Below are 13,092 nucleotides of genomic sequence, written 5' to 3' on the forward strand. Positions count from 1 at the left end.
TTTCCTTTATAAACGAATTCGATAATCAAATGAAAAAAATATACAGCTACGTGGAGAAAAATCCCCAAAATAGCAAATCATTTCAACTTTACCCGACTTTTTCGTTGGAGTCAGACGGGGAGGATAAATTTTGTGACGTGCACGTACGCGCGCGCACACTAGGCCTGATCACGTGATTTGTTCTGATCACGTGATTTGTTTTGATCACGTGATTTGATCCATATCGTTGTTCTGAAAGATAAGCTAAAATCTTTTCTGGAAGATCGTCACGTAATAACCTACGCGTTTATTCACCATTTTCGTCTTATTTGTTTCATCAAGAAGATATCACTATAGATAGAATGATATCTCCTTGGTTTCATCGATCGATTGTATTTTCAGAAAAACAAAAAGCTTGTAATGTCTTTTTAGTACTTTGAGCTGATCGCGGTGCACTTTTGAACTTTTTCCCTCCCCATCATCCCTCTTCTCATTATTTTTCTCTACTATTCTATAAAAAAAAAAAGAGAAAAGAAAGCAGTTTAGCACACCATTTATCTTATGCTCTTTTCAAAAGGGAAACGTCCATGTAGTTCATGATATCGGCACTTCCCAAACAAAAGAATGTCTGGGCGGCAACTCAAACAAATTCCTTCCGAAAAGAGCAGGATACAGATGGTCAACGCCCCGAACAAAAGGAAGATTAGCGTTTATCGGCAAGATTACCTATTGAATGCTCTTCGTACTTAGCAATACAAAAAGTTTTTATGAATACTTTTTTTCCGACCAACATACCTTATCTAAAAAAAATGGTCTTAATTACCAACAAAACAGGTGCTTATGACATCGGTCAGTGATTCATTTTGCATAAAAGCGCTTCCCTGGGTGATGATGCATATGAGGATGAAAGAAGATTCATTTAGGGAAATTATAGAAAAAACAATGTTTATATGTCACGGAGAACGAGAGGGAATGAGAGACAGAGATAAAACGGGGAATAGACAAGTGCGCTTTTGCTAAAATTCCATGATATACTTAAACGAATAACAACATGACTTTATATTTTGTTAGATTACTTTAAGAAAAATCTCCAAACATTTGTTTGTCGCAACTACATGTACTATGTCCTCAGATCCTTGTCAAACTGATGACTTTTTATTATTATTATTGTTTGACCTAGCTCCCCCCCCCCGACGGAAATGTTCTATCCTATACACTCTAATATTGCTTGTTTGTCTCCTCTCTCCTATTTTCTGTTTTTAATTGCGAGTAACGCGGTAAAGTTAAGAATAAAGACCGTTCTGGCTAGTCTTTTCCCCGTTACGACCCCCCCCCCCAAAAAAAATGATAATAATAATGATAATAAAATAAAAAAAATAAACAAAATCGCATTTGAGATGTTTACCATGGTTAGCATCCAAACCAAAATATTTGGAAAAAAATTATGTTATACAGGGACAGCAATGTTTTGTTTTCTTATGGTGCAGGGTTTGAGCTGTGGGACGGGGGTGAATCGGCTAAAAAAATACATTTTTTTAAATTCATGTCAATATACAGAATGAATTTATGATAGGTTAGGTTTTAAAAGCTCTTTATCTTATTCTCTTTTTTTCTCCCAGATAAAAAATTTTGCATAGAAAAGTTGACGGAAACATTATCACTTCAAATTATAAAACCAATAATGAACTAAGTTTCCTCGCCTGAAATGGAGGAAATAGAATGATATATGATGAGAAATTACGTTAAGGCACCCACTATAAAGAAACACGTTTGACTGGCGTGTCATCAGACAGAACCCTCTCAATCCTACAAACTTTTATCCATGTGTGACCTACAACCCCCCCCCCCCAAAAAAAAAAAAAAAAAAAGTTGAAACCGACCCAAACTTTATTGATTTCCTACTTATTCGCGAATTTCTTTTTTTTTACCGGCGAATTGCGTGGTAGAAATGATTTCATAAAGAAAATTTTTTTTTTTCCTTTACTGCAAACATTTGGGGCACTTACCCTGGTTAGCATATAAACCAAAATATCTGATTTTTAAAATAAAAAACAGGGGCCGCTGAGCGTTTGATAATGGAGAGGTTGAGCTGAATGTGGGAGGGAGTGGACTTGCCAAAAAAAATCACAAATTTATATAGACTTCGGATTTTTTGTACATGTTTGCTGAAAGGGGTGAGGACTGAAACTTCCTACCAACTCCGCAGCCTCTGTACTATTAGATAAAATGATTAGAACGATAGAGACAAAAATGAATTCTAACATAAGGAATGTTTTTTTTATAATTTATTTATTACTTTGTTTTCGGTTGTGAAACCAAGGAGACAAATTGAAAAAAGAACAAAACGAAAGAACAAATAAAAATCCTTTTTATTGCGTAGGCTATAATTTATTCAAGAAAAAAAATACTTTCTCTTACTTTCAGTAATTGCTAGCATGGCTCCTTTTTAGGGAAAAGTAAGATAAAGAAAAAAATGTAGAAAGTGACAAGAAGAGAGTTGGGAGGTACGATTTCAGACTTAAAATTTTAGCCACTTTTACTCGTTTAACTCTGAAATGATTTCGGGATATTACAAATTGAATACAAGTGCGCAAACTTCAGGAACAAAATTATTTTATTATCATAGCTGCGTGGAAAATCGAATTAAATGAGACATATAATTTATGAAAATTTAAAAAAAAATACTTTTAGTGAAAGTTTTAGGCCTCTGTCTTGCCATTACCCTAAGCCCCAAGTTCACAAAAAATAGTTTAGTCGTGCATTTTTATACGATCATCCTCATCATCATTTTGTCTTTTGCGAAAGATTTCTACCTACATGTACGTTATCAATATAGAAAATGGAAAATGATATTAAATCTATTGTGAAGTGACAGTTACAATAGTGATTTTAAAGGTTTTTCGGGATATTATTTGAGAAACGGCGGGGAGGGGGGGGGGGCTAAATTTTCGACATGATGACCACGATGCAATTGGACGAGAGGCCCACAAATGCAACCATCTCCGATCAATACAAGTTGGCAAAATCAAGGCATAGTCTCGGAACCGTTTCCGATGAAGAGAGACGGGGGAGACGCAAGATGTAAAAGATGTAAAATGGCAGGTACTGAAAAGAAAAATTGAGAGAAAGGATTGAGGGGGATGGGGGCCCTGGGATGGGGGCAGGTATCCAAATCGGGGAGAAGGAATATGATACAGATATGGGGATATAGAAAGACGATAGATATAAGAAAGGGAGTGAAAGCGGTAGAAAATACCTTCAGTTACAGGTTAGAAACTAGAGAAAGGGAAAACGAGGAAATCCCTAATTGGTACCGTTTTATAAAATACATGCACATTTTATATTGACAAACGCGCAATAATTTAAACAAATTTACAATCCACAGTCAAATCGAAGGATTTCAGTAGCTTTTTAAAACGGGCCCCTGGTACACTTTTGAACCCCCCCCCCCCCGCTTTCTCTCGTTCTCTCATCTTATTGCTCTCATTCTTGTCTTCTATTTCAAAGGAAATAAGCAGAAAATAAAGCAATTTAGAACACCGTTTATCCCCTGCTCTTTTGAAAATGAAAACGTCCACCAGTTCTTGATCTCGGCACTCCCCAAACAAAAGAAAGTCATGGCGGACGCCTAAACAAGTTCCTTTTCAGAAGAGCAGGAGACAAATAGCCAGTTGACGCCCTGAATAAAAGGAAGATTAGTGTATTTCGTCAGGATGACCCACTGAATGCTTTTCGTATTTAGCAATACAAAAAGCTCTTAGGAAAACTGCTTTTCATATTACGACAGTAATTTTTTTTATAAAGCAAATGTTTACTCACTTATTGACAAAACATGCAGGCGCTTAAAACATGGCAAGAACATTTTCTCTTGAGCATGACAGTGCTTTCGTCATAAAAAATACAATTTCCCCTAGGTGATGATACACAAGAAGATGTAAGTGAGATTTTAATAAAAAAAATAGAAAATGCAAATCGAGATACATGTAAAGGAGAATGATGAAACGACAGAAGAATGAGAGGGGAAAAAGAAATAGATCAAAAAGGTATAATGTAAACCATAATGTGCGCTTTTGCTATTGCATAAATATTTACTTATACAGAATTATAGATTAGCTGGATGTGGGAGGGAGTGATCCGGCCAAAACAAAATCACAAGTTTATGGACTTCGCGTTTCATCTTCAGGAACAAAACTATTTTTCTATTACAAACAATAATTAATGAAAAGACGAAACCGAAGGGGCGATTTTTAGTGAAACATTGAGGCCACCGTCTTAAAGCCCAGAGCCAAAGATCACAGTTTCGGACTTTCGTTACGCAGCATCATCATTGTACTTGCAAGGGAATATTTGCCCTTTTTTTATTCGATCTGGAAAATAAAGATATTTGGTATGCTGTGATTTCACACAAGATTATCATCGTAATTATACACTTTGCAAATGATCTCTATACAAGGACACCATTCTTGAGTAGCGTGACAATAGGCAGGGAAAAAAGCACTAGAGCAGACAACAAAGCTGTATCGATCGAACCCGACCCGTCCGCGCGTGCTGATTGCCCTTACGCATTTTTGTACGCAGTGCCTATCGACTTGGGAAAAAGCGAAGATTTGACAAAATAATACGACTATTTCCTGGAAATTTTCTGAACTATTCTATTGATTTGAGAAGCTAAACCTTCATTTCTAGAAAGAAAAATGCATAATCTCTCATCTTTACATTTACTAAATATCCTGAAAATACTTCAGTTTGGCGCATTTAGCAATTGTTTAGGAAAACACCACCACAGATCCAAATACTACAATGTACCAAAACGGCTCCGCCGGAGGGAGAGGTATCCGGTTTCGCGGGTCCGCACGCAAAGGGTTAATAACAGGCCCATCTGGGATGTTTTGGATAAATTCAAAGCCTAACATTTGTTGCCTTTTTTAATGATACATTTGCCCTTTTTAATGATACATTTAATTCAAGGAATTTGTGAAAATTTTCTGGTTTCAGGTTCAGTTTTTATTAATCAAATGATAATTCTACTATATCATTCAGGTGTGGATTTTATAAAAAAAAAATTTTCTAGGATTTTGAAAATTTATTTTTTCTTAGATTCTTATTAATTTATTGATTACTTTTCACATCATTGATAACAATAGCTCTCTATACATCCATTGTAAAAATCTTAAAGGGGCAGGTGGATGTTTCGTAAAGTTGTTCATGAAGTTACATATGACTTTATGCGCAAATGGAACATGCAAGTAAGTACTAAATTAGGGATGAATCATGTAGCCACTAGAACGGGTCACCTGTCATGTGTAAAGTCATTCATAACTTATGAACAGCTTTGTAGAATAAAATTATAAAAAATATGCCTTTTTTTGGGTGGGGGGTCTGGTCGTCTTTTTGTTATTATATATATATTTTTCAATGCCATGTGTGTGTGTATTTTTTTCTTGTTTTGTATTTTAAACATGTTATTATGTATACATGTATATAGTTAAGAAACATTTTAAGGCAATCTAATCACCTTTGGGAATATACCTGATATGCCTTCAGCCTTTGTCAATTCCCACCACATCATGATTTTGAACTGAATATTTAATTTTAATGTTTTTTATTGTATATATCTATCGGCATATGAATTTGTACTGGACTTTTAATCAGATGTGGAAATAAATTTGATTTTACTTGAACTTATGAAACGCACAGCAGGTTTTCTTTATTGCTAGATACCCTCTTGCTTTCTAAAGTTTAGAAATTTAATTTTTATAAATGAATCTTCTTCCCATCATTTAGGTAAGTATTTGCTTGCTTTTCTTTTCAGTGTTGCTCCCATACCAGTATTTTCTTGAATCACTTTTCAGTAATTGATGAGTAAAGCCTTTATTATTTATCTGTTTTGTCCATTAGTCTTGTGAATATGGCTACCGGCGTGTAAACAACGCCCTCTATGGTGGAATATGTGAAAGGTGTGACTGTAACAACCACTCACCGGAATGCGATGCGTACACGGGAGAGTGCTCAGTAAGTTACTAAGTAGTCTTACATGATGTCTTTGGCAGCATTTTATGAAAGGAATTGTTGGATGTTGTTATCTTACAAAGTCTGTTTTATTCAATAATTACCTTAGTAATGTGTTTTGGGGAGTTAATTAAAATCAAGGAGAGTTTTCAAATCTGACAACTTGATGGACGAAAATATGAATTGTTCCACTAAATATGTCTGAAGGAACTTAACTGAAAACAAGTATTAATCAGTGTTGGGAGAAAGAAATTGATCGACTTACATGTATGGTTAATTGAAAATGGTATTTCATGTAGTAATAACTATAATATTGAATGTGACTTAAAAAGGTGAAAATGAACACTCTGACTTGAACATTGTCAAGGATTTGAATCCCTGTTATGGTGTGTTTTCCTTCAGCAAGAAATTTATCCATATTGTGCTGCCGTCAACCCATGTTTATATGTGAATTGGCAAGTGGTAGGATTTCTATCTTGAATGCAAAGAGCACTCAAAATGGCAGCTTCCTTGAACCCAAGCCAGGATGATAAATATTAGTACACCTTGGAATAGATTGTTACTAGATAGATAGATGGTAGTATCTAAATACCTTCTACTATTAGTGTTTTTACGAGATTATGCCAAGTAAAAATAAACAACTACTTCCATGTATAAGTTAGAAATTATACCTTGACAGCGAAGAAAAGTGAGAGGCAATATACAATATTTTTTTTAAGCAACAGAAATATGAAAACACAACTAGTATGCTCCCTTTTTTTTCAGCAATGTGATCACAACACATATGGACCTCATTGTGAATATTGTTTAAATGGTTTCTATGGAGATGCAACATCCGGTCTAGCTGATGCCTGCCAACCCTGTGCCTGTCCATTAATGGAACAGGGATCAAGGTTAGTTATGGACATCAGTTTTCGATATTTCAGTCTTGTATGAATTATTCATGGAAACATTCATGCAAAATGGATATCGTGTAATGTCTGGAAATCAAGCACTTTATTGATAAAATTATTAGCCATTATGTTTTTTTGTCATATTTGAAGTGGCTTTCATAATTTTCATTAAAAATATTTAAAAATCTTTCTTCATTTTTCTTAAAAGATATATGTATCAAGAATGTCGCTAAAAGCGCTGTAAATGAGATCAATTTCCCTTTAAATTGATATTTACAATAATATTAACTTGAATTACATGTAGGTACAAGAAATTAGATTTTAAAATGGCCATATCCCTCAAACTTTATATCATTTAAAGCTGATCAAATACATAGAAATAATGTTTTTCCTCATTGTAATGCACGTTACGTACACTTGTCAATTGTGATCTTGTCCACAGCTTTAGTGCCACCTGTGTAGCTGACGATCGATACGGGTTTGTGTGTGATCAGTGTGTTACCGGACATGGAGGACCACGATGTGACAAGTAAGAATGCCTAAATTTGGCTTATTTGAAGTCTTTCATATGATAAAACTTTCCCTTTTGGGTGATAGAGTCATCTGTTGAAAGATGTTACGCAAGTTAAATTTACCTATGTTGAATCTTTCCCAAAATCTCAGATTCAGTATCATAAATCTGTCTTGTGCATTCTCTGTTGGTGGTGTAATTTGTTCTTTAATTTGATCTGATCATTCCCAGAATAACAAAACATCATTTGCTTTATTAAAAACAAAGAAACAACAGGGCCTCAGGATTTTGCTATAAATGATGGAATAAAAAATGGCTAGCTAGCACAGGCATTTTAGCTGTGTACATGTATATTAGTTTAATTTATAATAATAATAATTTTTATGATATATGAAATTGATAAAGCACATGATAATTGGTAAAGGCTCTCTATGCACTTTACGAATATCAAATCACCATCATTCATTTAGTGTAACAAAATCTTTGATCTCTCTGTAAATCAGATGTGTTGATGGTTTCTATGGCGATCCCATGATGACGGGCATGGCCTGCAAACCTTGCTCTCTGAACTGTAACAGTAATCTGAATACATCTTCACCGGGCAGCTGTGATACTGTCACCGGGGCGTGTCTCGTATGTAGGGAAGGTACTGCTGGAGGTCACTGCGAGAAGTGCGCCCTCGGATATTATGGAGACGCATTGCAAAGGACTTGCCAAGGTTTGTTTCCAAAGTTTGACCAAGACCAGATTTTTGATTTTTTTTTAACTTGAAGATGACAACTGTATTTGAGTTGCATTAACTTAAGAATGATTTCTAAGAATTAATGTGCTTGCTTGAAGTATTAAAAGCGATATGGACTGATTACTTTACATCCTCTCAGGAGGATTTTACAGGTATTAATATCTTATCAAAGGAAATAATAATATAAACTTTGTGTTGAATAGAAAACTACTAACTTTAAAATATGAGATAATGGATGTAAATGAATCGATGTATGAATGAATGATTGGATAAATCAATTATAGAATGATTGAATTAATGAATGTTACAGTGGCTGTAGTTCAAATGAATTCAAATCTGGTTTGTTCTTGTGAATAGATGTAACTGGATTTACCTCACTTTTACAGCAATTGCATTTATCCTCCCCCTCTGTGTTTCCTGATTCAGAGTATTCTTCATTTTAAGTCAAACCCTTCTTATCTCCTTCCTTTGTTTTGACCAGCTCATGAATGAAGCCATCTTAGAAAATTTTTAAAAATGCAATGAATCATAATTTCTACCAAAGTATATCTGCAGAGGAGCCCCTTTCCCTCACCTTCACACTATACATTAAAAAAATGTTTCCCTATTCTTATGCCCCCCTTATTTCTTGCAGCCTGCCAATGTCACGAGGCTGGTTCCATCTACCCACAGTGTGACGAGGTCAGCGGGTCATGTCAGTGCAGGTCAAATGTCACAGGTCGGCAATGTGACACCTGTTCAGTAAGTCTACAGACCACCTTGATTTAATCCACGTTACCCTGAATAGGACACTCCTGGTGGGGTATACTGTAGACTCTGGTAGCAATAGATTTGATAAATATTTCTTGGTATTTTTGTCAGATTCCATATCGTCTTTGGGTGTCAGATGGAATTTCAATATTTAGGCCAGGGATTTGGGTGATATGTTATCAGTGGAATGTGATCCCCTTGTCAACAAGTTTGCTTTTCAAAGAAAAATCAAATTTTTGCGATTTGAAAACAGCTATGCATTCTATATCTATATATTATTGTTAAAAATAAAATAAAGACTTGACATATGTAGTTTGCAAGAAAGAAAAATTAACACTTTGAAGTTGCTTTCATATTGTTTCTTTTCTAGATTGATAGAAAATTTATTGGAAATTTACATCATGAAATGACAGTTACAGTAAAATCTTTTAAATAGTAAAGTGATTATGTTCAAGCATATATTCTTTTGAATCATTCATCATGTAGTCCTTGGAATTCAGCCTCATGACTGAAGATTATGAATGGCATGATGCTTTCTTGTAACAACATATGTCACTTGTGTCTCATTCCATGAAATATTGCAAAATAAACTGCCATTATAGCAACTTCATCGGAGAACTTGATTTTGATTAGTTGGTGAATCCTGATACCAATTCAGTTTCAAATAATGGCAAAGGTGTCATAACTGAAGTTCTTTATGAAATGGGTCTCTGATACAATCAAATGCTTAGTTTCATTAATTTCTTATAATATTGAATTGCAATTTTGTTTATATGTACATGCATAGCCTGGACACTTCAACCTTAGCAATGAGGGTTGCCAATCATGTGACTGCCACTCTATCGGTTCATTGGATGATATCTGTGATGTCATGACAGGACAATGCCGATGCAAGCTCGGGGTATCTGGTCGAAGTTGCGACCAGTGTATGGCTGGTTTCTGGAATTTTGGAGAAAATGGTTGCCAATGTAAGTATCCATATTCATTTAAACTGTAAATGATAATGATATTCATATTTATATAGTGCTTTACTTAAGTTTCAAAGCATCATTTATACATTTACACAATGAAATAGAAAACTACATGAGAATAATAACCAATACATAATAGGAAATGTATTATTTACTAGCATTCATTATGAGTATACATGTATAATGAATTGACACCTGTTTTGGTGAAATTCTTAAAAATTGAAGGATGAAATCATATGCCCCTGTTTCATAATTATTTTTGACAATGTATTTGCTAATTTATTTCAATTTCTTTCATATTTTTCTTTTATGCGAAACAATCCATGAAGAAAACCTACTTTGTATTTGAAGTAAATGAAAGTAGATATATTATATCTTTGTATATAATCTAGAACCTGATCTTACCAAGGTAGATTTTCAGAAAATTATCATCAGGACAGTTCTATGGAACTGACCAAATGTGTGTAACGTGCATGATACTATCAATGAACGTTCCAATGGAATTTAACTTAACCTTCATAATGTACAGGTACAGTTTTTGTCTCGCCTGCATAGCAGAGCGAGACTATAGGCGCCGCTTTTCCGACAGCGGCGGCGGCGTCAACATCAAATCTTAACCTAAGGTTAAGTTTTTGAAATGACATCATAACTTAGAAAGTATATGGACCTAGTTCATGAAACTTGGACATAAGGTTAATCATGTATTACTGAACATCCTGCCTGAGTTTCAGGTCACATGACCAAGGTCAAAGGTCATTTAGGGTCAATGAACTTAGACCATGTTGGGAAAATTATTTTCAAAATCTTAACCGAAGGTTAAGTTTTTGAAATGACATCATAACTTAGAAAGTATATGGACTTAGTTCATGAAACTTGGGCATAAGGTTAATCAAGTATTAGTGAACATTCTGCTCGAGTTTCAGGTCACGTGACCAAGGTCAAAGGTCATTTAGGGTCAATGAACTTTGGTCAAGTTGGGGGTATTTGTTGAATTACTATCATAACTTTGAAAATTTATGGATCTAGTCCATGAAACTTGGACATAAGGTTAATCAAGTATTAGTGAACATCCTGCCTGAGTTTCAGGTCACATGACCAAGGTCAAAGGTCATTTAGGGTCAATGAACTTTGGCCAAGTTGGGGGTATTTGTTGAATTACCATCATAACTTTGAAAATTTATGGATTTAGTTCATTAAACTTGGACATTAGGTTAATCAAGTACCACTGAATATCTTGTGTGAGTTTCAGGTCACATGACCATGGTCAATGGTCATTTGAGGTCAATGAACTTTGGCCGTGTTGGGGGTATATGTTAAATTACCATCCTAGCTCTGAAAGTTTATGGATCTAGTTCATAAAACTTGGACATAAGAGTAATCAAGTATCACTGAACATCCTGTACGAGTTTCAGGTCACATGACCATGGTCAAAGGTCATTAAAAGTCAATGAACTTTGGCCATGTTGGGGGTATTTGTTGAATTACCATCCTAACTGTGAAAGTTTATGGATCTAGTTCATAAAACTTGGGATAATTGAGTAATCAAGCATCACTGAACATCCCCTGTGAGTTTCAGGTCACAAAACCAAGTCAAAGGTCAGTTAAGGTCAATAAACTTAGGCCATGTTGGGGTAATTGTTGAAGTGCCATCATAACTTTGAAAGTTTATGGATAGAGTGAATGAAATGTGGACATGGGTGTAGTTGACAGTCTTAAGTCTCCGTTCAAATGTCATTTATGGTCAATGAACGTGGTATTATGTCATTATATGAATGATGTTTTTGTGAATGATTATTTTATAGTAGTTTTCAAAGTTAGCACTGCTGCTATATTAAATTGCGTAATGCAGGCGAGACTGCCAGAGGCGTTCCACTTGTTGTTTAATAATGCCCTGATTATATTCTATTCCCTTTCTCTACTGTCATACAGCCTGTGAGTGTGAGCAGTCTGGTGGTCTTTGTGATCCTCTGACCGGTCAGTGTGGTTGTCCAGCCAACGTCATTGGTCAGCGATGCGACTCCTGTGCCCCTGGGACGTGGGGATACAACTCCATGTTTGGGTGTAAGGTTAGTAGGATCGTTTCATGTAAACATAACTTCCATATTTAAAATTGAGATCGATGAATGCACATTGACTCATGATGTTAATCGTAATTTAGATTATTTGTCTTTTTAGTGCATATTTATTCCAGGATTTGTCATGATTTTGAATTGTTTTAGTTTATGTCTTTCTTTTTATCAGCCATGCAACTGCAGTGATATTGGATCATCAAGTCAGCAATGTGATCTGACAACAGGAGAATGCAGGTTAGTCATTAATAATGATAATAATAATACCCATTATTTTAAATGCGCTTTTTCCAAATGGCCCAAAACGCTCACAATTTCAGTTTACCTAATTAATACAAAAACAAATGTAGAATGATAAACATATAAAATGAAGGCAGTTGCATAGAACAAAGGTTTTTAGGGACTTCTTAGATAATTCAATTGTCGAATTGGATATATTACAGTAGACAGAGAGAGAGAGAGGAAGGGAAGGAGGGGAAAGGGTGGGGAGGAGAGAGGGAGAAGGTGAAACAAAATCATGAAAATAGATTTTAAAGGAGAGAGAGAAAGAGGGACTGGGGCAGTTAATACATACATATATGAGATGTACCATAGCTGTATAATATGTATTTGTACTTCAAGTAGTGTTGTATTAAACAAATGAAAATAATTTTGGTAAGGCTGACACTTTAAATGCACTCCTTTTGTTGATTTGAATCTTCAGGTGCTATAAAAGCTATGAAGGAAGACAGTGTCTGTCCTGCGGATTTGGTTACTATGGATACCCTAAATGTCGCAAGTGTCGCTGCAGTCGTAGAGGACGGGATCCATCTACGTGTAGGGGTGACCTCTGTGATTGTAATGAGGAGGGCAGCTGTGTCTGTAAGGTGAGTAGACAAAGAAGAGATGGGATGACGTTGAGAAGGAGTAGGAGGAGGAAGAGACGAAGAGGATGGGGAGCAGGAAGAGGAGAGGGAGGAGGAGATGGAGGAGGAGATGAGATGGAGGACAAGAAGAGGAAATGAGGAGGTGGAGAGAAGGAGAAGGAGAAGAAGGGGAGGAGAAGGACAAAAAAGGAAGAGAAGAGAAGGAGGAGAGAAGAGGGAGGAGGAGGAGGAGAGGAGAGGGAGGGGAGAGGAGAGTGAGGGTGGGGGGGGGAGAGAGGGAGCAGAGTGAAGGAAAAGAAGGA

The 13,092-nt window shown here is 35.6% G+C and overlaps 1 protein-coding gene across 1 annotated transcript in view; it reads left to right on the forward strand.

Annotated features, from left to right (window-relative positions):
- Nucleotides 1–13,092, forward strand: part of LOC129279934 (laminin subunit alpha-2-like) — a 50,790-nt gene that overhangs the window by 382 nt on the left and 37,316 nt on the right. The window contains exons 2-10 of the mRNA XM_054915995.2: nt 5,878–5,991; nt 6,754–6,881; nt 7,324–7,410; nt 7,896–8,110; nt 8,769–8,875; nt 9,672–9,852; nt 11,785–11,921; nt 12,097–12,161; nt 12,628–12,790. Of these exons, the coding sequence (XP_054771970.2) occupies nt 6,865–6,881; nt 7,324–7,410; nt 7,896–8,110; nt 8,769–8,875; nt 9,672–9,852; nt 11,785–11,921; nt 12,097–12,161; nt 12,628–12,790 (972 nt within the window). The 5' untranslated portion in view covers nt 5,878–5,991; nt 6,754–6,864. The remainder of the gene's footprint in view (nt 1–5,877; nt 5,992–6,753; nt 6,882–7,323; nt 7,411–7,895; nt 8,111–8,768; nt 8,876–9,671; nt 9,853–11,784; nt 11,922–12,096; nt 12,162–12,627; nt 12,791–13,092) is intronic.

The sequence above is a fragment of the Lytechinus pictus genome, chromosome 17, assembly GCF_037042905.1.
Source record: "Lytechinus pictus isolate F3 Inbred chromosome 17, Lp3.0, whole genome shotgun sequence".
In the NCBI taxonomy this organism is placed as follows: Eukaryota; Metazoa; Echinodermata; class Echinoidea; order Temnopleuroida; family Toxopneustidae; genus Lytechinus; species Lytechinus pictus.